General features: G+C 43.5%; 1 protein-coding gene across 1 annotated transcript in view; it reads left to right on the forward strand.

Annotated features, from left to right (window-relative positions):
• The window catches only part of LOC143275379 (uncharacterized), a 16,024-nt gene that overhangs the window by 5,160 nt on the left and 3,364 nt on the right, over positions 1 to 7,500 (forward strand). Inside the window, exons 6-9 of the mRNA XM_076579450.1 lie at positions 1,604 to 1,813; positions 4,123 to 4,251; positions 5,306 to 5,416; positions 6,732 to 6,854. Of these exons, the coding sequence (XP_076435565.1) occupies positions 1,604 to 1,813; positions 4,123 to 4,251; positions 5,306 to 5,416; positions 6,732 to 6,854 (573 nt within the window). The remainder of the gene's footprint in view (positions 1 to 1,603; positions 1,814 to 4,122; positions 4,252 to 5,305; positions 5,417 to 6,731; positions 6,855 to 7,500) is intronic.

Here is a 7,500-nt window from a genome sequence, read left to right on the forward strand (position 1 = left end):
ATACAAACGTACATGCATACATACATGCATACATACATACATACATGCATACATACATACATACATACATACATACATGCATGCATGCATGCATGCATACATACATACATACATACATACATACATACATACGTACGTACATGCATACATACATACATACATACATGCATACAAACATACATACATACATACATACATACATACATACATACATACATACATACATACGTACATGCATGCATACATACATTTGTATTTGCATTTGTATTTGTATATCTTTTTATCACAACAGAATTCTCTGTGTGAAATTCGGGCTGCTCTCCCCAGGGAGAGCGCGTCGCTACACAACAGCGCCACTCATTTTTGGGGTATTTTTTCCTGCGTGCAGTTTTATTTGTTTTTCCCAACGAAGTGGATTTTTCTACAGAATTTTGCCAGGAACAACCCTTTTGTTGCCGTGGGTTCTTTTACCTGCGCTAAGTGCATGCTGCACACGGGACCTCGGTTTATCGTCTCATCCGAATGACTAGCGTCCAGACTACCACTCAAGGTCTAGTGGAGGGGGAGAAAATATCGGCGGCTGAGCCGTGATTCGAACCATTGTGCTCAGATTCTCTCGCTTCCTAGGTGGACACGTTATCTCCAGGCCATTACTCCACTACATACATACATACATGCATACATACATACATACATACATATATCGTTTACACATACCATACAAACATAGAGTGATGTTTAAAAAAAAAATTCACACAAACACACAAATACGTGCTCACCTTGGATGTTTCTAACACTTTCTTCTCCATCGCTATCACCATCATCACCATTATCATCATCATCACCAACGGCAGCAGCAGCAGCAGCATTAGAAGCATCAACATTGTCTTCCTCACAAGCATTCTCATCATTGTCATTGTCTTCGTTATCATCGTCATCATTGTCATTGTCATTATAATTGTCGTCGTTGTCGTCGTTGTCGTCGTTTTCGTCGGTGTCGTCGTTAGTTTTGTCGTCGTCGTCGTCATCATTATTATAATCACTGAGGCGTTGACCTACATAGATGTAATTTCCACGATTTTGAACATCATCCTCAGGCATTTAGTATTGCTGTTGTTATTAACTTCACCGTCAATAACAACATCATCATCATCATATCATCTAATGATTATTATCGTCAGCATCATCATGAGTATTGATGTGTTTCAGAATGTATCACAGACAGAGAGAGACAGACAGGAGGGGTGGGGGTGGGGTGGGGGTGGGGGACATCAAGAGAGGAGGAGACAGAGAAACAGATAACAGTCTTATTCTTTTTAATTCTGCATAAAAGTGGGGAAAATGTTAGGATTTCCCCCCTTTTTTTTAAAAATCAGAAACACTGACGAAAACAGGGGTTTTTGTTTTATTACCATACCCCCTTTTTGGTTAAATATACTGTACCATGTCAAATTAATGTCAACGACAGCAAACAACCAACAGGCCTACGTTTGCATCAGTTTGACATGGTACTTTATATGACACCTAATAAAAAAAAAAACACTTTCTTCTCCCCCCCCCCCTCCAACCCCCCACCCTCCCCCACTCTCCAACACACACACAGATGCCCAAACCCTTCTGGAGCGACTTCTCAGCCAGCGTGTCCGACGTGTACCTGCTGGGAGAGGCCAACAACGGGGATCGCACGTGCTACACGGGGGGCTACCAGGGTCCTCTGCCCGCAGTCCTCAACTTCCCCCTGTACTGGGCCATGCGCCGCACCTTCACGGAGTTCCGGCCCATGACCGACATCACGGACTCCCTTCGGAAGCAGGTGCTGTTCTGTTCCTGACTTTGTTTGTTTGTTAGACCGACTGATTCCCTTGGGGAACAGATGCTGTTCTTGACTTTGACCGACCGATTCACATGGGGAACAGGTGCTGTTCTTGACTTTGACCGACCGATTCACATGGGGAACAGGTGCTGTTCTTGACTTTGACCGACCGATTCACATGGGGAACAGGTGCTGTTCTTGACTTTGACCGACCGATTCACATGGGGAACAGGTGCTGTTCTTGACTTTGACCGACCGATTCACATGGGGAACAGGTGCTGTTCTTGACTTTGACCGACCGATTCACATGGGGAACAGGGGCTGTTCTTGACTTTGACCGACCGATTCACATGGGGAACAGGTGCTGTTCTTGACTTTGACCGACCGATTCACATGGGGAACAGGTGCTGTTCTTGACTTTGACCGACCGATTCACATGGGGAACAGGGGCTGTTCTTGACTTTGACCGACCGATTCACATGGGGAACAGGTGCTGTTCTTGACTTTGACCGACCGATTCACATGGGGAACAGGTGCTGTTCTTGACTTTGACCGACCGATTCACATGGGGAACAGGTGCTGTTCTTGACTTTGATGACCGATTCACATGGGGAACAGGTGCTGTTCTTGACTTTGACCGACCGATTCACATGGGGAACAGGTGCTGTTCTTGACTTTGTTTGACCGACAGCACGGATTCCCTTGGGGAACAGATGCTGTTCTTGACTTTGTTTATTTGACCGATGTTACAGATTCCCTTGGGGAACAGGTGCTGTTCTTGACTTTGTTTGTTTGACCGACATCACAGATTCCCTTGGGGAACAGGTGCTGACATCACGGATTCTCTTGGAGAACACGTGCTGTTCTTGACTTTGTTTGTTTGACCGATGTTATTGATTCCCTTGGGGAACAGGTGCTGACATCACGGATTCCCTTGCAGAACATTGTGCTGTTCTTGACTTACTTTGTTTGACCGACATCACGTCTTAGAGTAACAGGTGCTATCCCTGATTTGTTTGTTTCTTTGATCGACGTTACAGACTCTCGGGTAACAAGGTACTATCCCTGACTTTTTGTTTGTTTGACAGATGCCACAGTCTCCTTTAGGGAACAGGTGATAACCCTGACATTTTCATTTTTGTTTACTTGTTTGACCGACAGCACGCACTCCCCTTGGGAACAGGTGCTATCCTTGACTTCGTTTTTTGTTTGTTTGTTTGTTTGTTTGTTTGTTTGACTGACGTCACAGACTTCCTCAGGAATGAGGTGTTCTCTTTGTTTGTTTGTTGTTTTAACTCCTTTGAATTCCATTCACTGTTTTATATATATATATATATGTATGTATGTATGTATGTATGTATGTATGTATGAATTAAAAGATCATCATGAGAATAAATTGGAACTATTGTCTATCGTTCTATAATGAATGATGATAAGGTTGACGACAATGCAGATGTGGAGGTCCATTTAAGGTTTGGGACTACATTTGATGACTTGTATTTCCTTTCTTAATAACTCATTCCAGCGCCAACCAGGTCCGAGAGTCACACACACACACACACACACACACACACACACACACACACACACACACACACACACACACACACACACACACACACACACACACACACACACACACACAGAGGTTTTGCTCAGGACATCTGAGCAACACCCCCAGAGAGGATCGTGGAATCACAGTTGATGACAAATCTAAGAAAGGAAGGGAGATGCTGTTTGTTTGCTTGTTGTTGCTTCTGCTTTTTTAACGCAATGAACACGTTGAAGATCATGAAGGCCTTGGCCAAGCTGATGATCTTTTGAAAATTAATTAACACTGGTTAATAAGCAAACAAAATATTTTTATTGCCTACCTCAAATGCCAATCAGATAAGAGTGATAAACAGACGATAAATTATAAAGGAAGACTTAAGAACGAAAGCAAGGAAGGAAGTGAGAAAGAAAGGAAAGAGAGAAGGGAACACAGTGGGATTTTGTCTTTTACTGTTGTCTTAGGAGGGGGTGGGGGTGATTGCTTCTGTTTGTTTGGTTGGTTGGTTGGTTGCTTTGTGTGTGTGTGTGTGTGTGTGTGTGTGTGTGTGTGTGTGTGTGTGTGTGTTCGTGCGTGTGTGTGATTGTGTGTGTGTGTGTATGTGTGTGTGTGTGTGTGCGTGTGTGTGTATGACTGTGTGTGTGTGCGTGTCTGTGCGTGTGTGTGTGTGTGTGTGTGTGTGTGTGTGTGTGTGTGTGTGTGTGTGTGTGTGTGTGTGTGTGGTACTGATTGGTTTTCGTTTGGCTTTTCGAACCAGAGGCGATGCTTCAACGATACGTCGGTGTTGGGTCTGTTTGTGGACAACCATGACTTTCCCCGCTTCCTCAGTTTGCAAGACGACACGGTCCTCCTCTCCAATGCCCTCACCTACGTCATATTCGGCGAGGTCTGTTGTGTGATGGCTGTGGCATAATGCACGTTCGTGATGTATTTGAGAGATTCCGGTAATAATCAATTGAGCTTGGAATCTGGAATGGCGTCCTCCGTGTGTTTATTATGCTTGTGAGATTTACTGTTAAAACCTGATCAACCAACAAACAGCACTACAGCACACAACACGACAATGGCCAGCGATCTGTGTCTCTGTGTCTCAGTGTTTATCTGTATCTCACAGTCTGTCTGTCTGTCTGTCTATCTCTCTCAATGTGTCACGGTCTCTTTTGTTTCTCAGTGTCTCTCTGTTTAGTTAGTTAGTTAGTTAGTTAGTCTTTGTGTTTAATGGTTGATAGATTCATTTGTACATTCCCCTTTTTGTTTGTCAAGGCCTGGCTAAGCGCGTTGGGTTACGCTGCATGCTGGTTAGGAATCTGCTTAGCAGATGTGGTGTAGCATATATATGGATTTGTCCGAACGCAGTGACGCCTCATTGAGCAGCTGAACTGAACTGTACTCACAGTCTCTGTCTCCATGTGCCATGACTGTCCCTGTTCCTTCAGCTCAGCCTTCGGGGTGATAGTGTGTCTTCTCTCATGCCTTAAACTGTCGTCTTTGAAGAGTATATCAGTGATGACTTTATTTCTTCGTTCCTGTATCCGTCTGTCTTTGTCTCTGTCTGTCTCTGTTTCTGTTTCAGCCCCATACCTCCCTCCTCTCTCTCTCTCTCTCTCTCTCTCTGTTTCTCCGTCTCTGTATCTCTGTTTATCTTCTCTCTTTCTCTATATCCCCCAACTCCCCCCCCACCCCCTCTCTGTACTCTTGTCTTCCTCTCTCTCTGCGCTTTGCTTCGTTTAAGATAAGTTTCTCTGTTTCTCTGTCTTTGCCTTTCTTTTTCTCGCTCTCTCTCTCACACTCTCTCTCTCCTTGTCACACACACACACACACACACACACACACACACACACACACACACACACACACACACACACACACACACACACACACACACACACACACACACACACACACACACACACACATCGATATTGTGCATGTGGTGGCAGGGTATCCCCATCATCTACTACGGGACAGAGCAAGCTTTCAACGGGGATGGTGACCCTAACAACAGGGAGTCATTGTGGCCTTTCTACTCCACCTCCACCTCCCTGTACAGGGTAACCAGTCCTTCCTTCATTCATTCAGTCCTTCATTCATTCATTCAGTCCTTCATTCATTCATTCATTCATTCAGTCCTTCATTCATTCATTCAGTCCTTCATTCATTCATTCATTCATTCAGTCCTTCATTCATTCATTCAGTCCTTCATTCATTTGTTCGTTTGCCCATTCACACATTCGTTCGTTCCTTCGTTCATTCATTTACTCATTCATTCGGTCTTTCATTCAGTCGTTCCTTTGTTCATTCAATCAATCGTCCATTCATCCGTTCGTTTTCTCATTCATTCGGTCATTCATTCATTCATACTTGCAATTGTTCCTTCATTTGTTCGTTCATTTGCTCATTCATTCGTTCATTTGTTCGTTCGTTCTGTCGTTGATTGATTAATTGATTGATTGATTCATTCATTTGTTTCTCCATTTGTTCATTCGTTCGCTCGCTGGTTTGCTGTGTCTGACTGATGTTAGCCTGTTCCTTGATGCTGAGTTGACAAATGTTTGATGATTTGAAATTAATTAACAATGAGGCCAGGAGATCAAATGATTAACAAATAACTATTTGATAATCACTTGATCTCCTGGCCTCATTGTTTGTTAATTTCAAGTCGAAAAACCACCGAGGCAACCATGTGTTTGTTCTGTATTGTCCATGTGTTCTGTGTGGCTTGTTCAGGATTAAAGAGGCAATGCCAGTCTTGATTAAACGCTGATTTGTGTTTGAACATTTCATCTGTCTTTGCTGCTGTGTGCACATGTCAAATGATCGGTATAAGCACAGGCCCCGCGCTTCCTTTTTAGGAAGTGTCTGGGTTCATTTGTTCCAATGTACCTTTTATTTACCTGTGTTCTAGCTAAATCGGTAGCGTCAGCAGCACTGACTTGAAGTTGTGTACCTTGTGAATGGAGAGAGTTACCACTCTTCGCTAAATGAGTCTGATGATTGTTCAGCTGCACCCCATCACCAGAGACAATGACCTGTCTATGAATAAATTACCCGTATCCGTATCCATATCTTTGCGTCTATGCATGTCCGAGGTGACCACTGACATCTGTTGCCCTGCTATTCACCCTCCAAGCTCTACATTGGACAGCCATCTCTACATTCGACAAACTATTCCACGAGCACCCCGTACTCGGGTGATAACCAGTCAATTGTTCATGGACCTGCTATTTCACCTGTTCACTGTATCATGCAAGCTAACTGAGCATAATTTCTTCTGCATGTATCCCTGTTATTTTTTTTAATGCTTATTTATTTGTTATTCATTTCTTTATTTATCTATGTATTTATCTGTTTTTTTGTTGTTGACAGTTTATCCAGTCGATGACCGATATCCGCAAGACTTCCAGGGGAGTGAAATTTGCTGCCCGGAACCAGGTGGAGCTGTACGTGGATAACGATACACTGGTGTTCGCCAGGGGTGACAACTCTGAGGTATGTATAGTGCGATAACAAGCGATTTTTTTTCTTCTTTTCGTGATTTATTTTGTCGTTGTTGCTCACAGCTGCTGTTTTGGCAGGTGATCTCTTTGGAGTGAGAGGGATATAGATAGAGAGAGGAGAAGGAGGAGAGCGTGTCGACAGGGTAACAGACATAAGAACAATTGTTGTTTCCTCATCGCGGACAGATATCATTTTGACAGCATACGAAAAGTCACAAGGAGAATATGTTCTACCAAAGAGAAAGTCAGATAGACAGAGAGAGAAGGGGACAGGAATATGTTTGCGCGTGTGCATGACACTTGGCTCTTGTAATCTCGTTTTCATATCGGATATATTCCGCCCATCAACTGAAAAAAAAATATGTCCTTGCATTCAGAGGCACAGTGGTAGAACCAGTAAGACGTTTAACTTCTGATCCAGTGTTCACCAGTAGTTAGGGTTCGAGGCAATATTTCGGCATGATGTATTTGTATTGTATTTTATCACAACAGATTTCTCTGTGTGAAATTCGGGCTGCTCTCCCCAGGAAGAGTGTGTCGCTACACTAAAGGGCCACCCTTTTTTCTGCGTGCACTTTTATTTGTTTTTCCTATCGAAGTGGGTTTTTTCTACAGAATTTTGCCAAGAACAACCCTTT

Source organism: Babylonia areolata, chromosome 2 (genome assembly GCF_041734735.1).
Source record: "Babylonia areolata isolate BAREFJ2019XMU chromosome 2, ASM4173473v1, whole genome shotgun sequence".
NCBI lineage: Eukaryota > Metazoa > Mollusca > Gastropoda > Neogastropoda > Buccinidae > Babylonia > Babylonia areolata.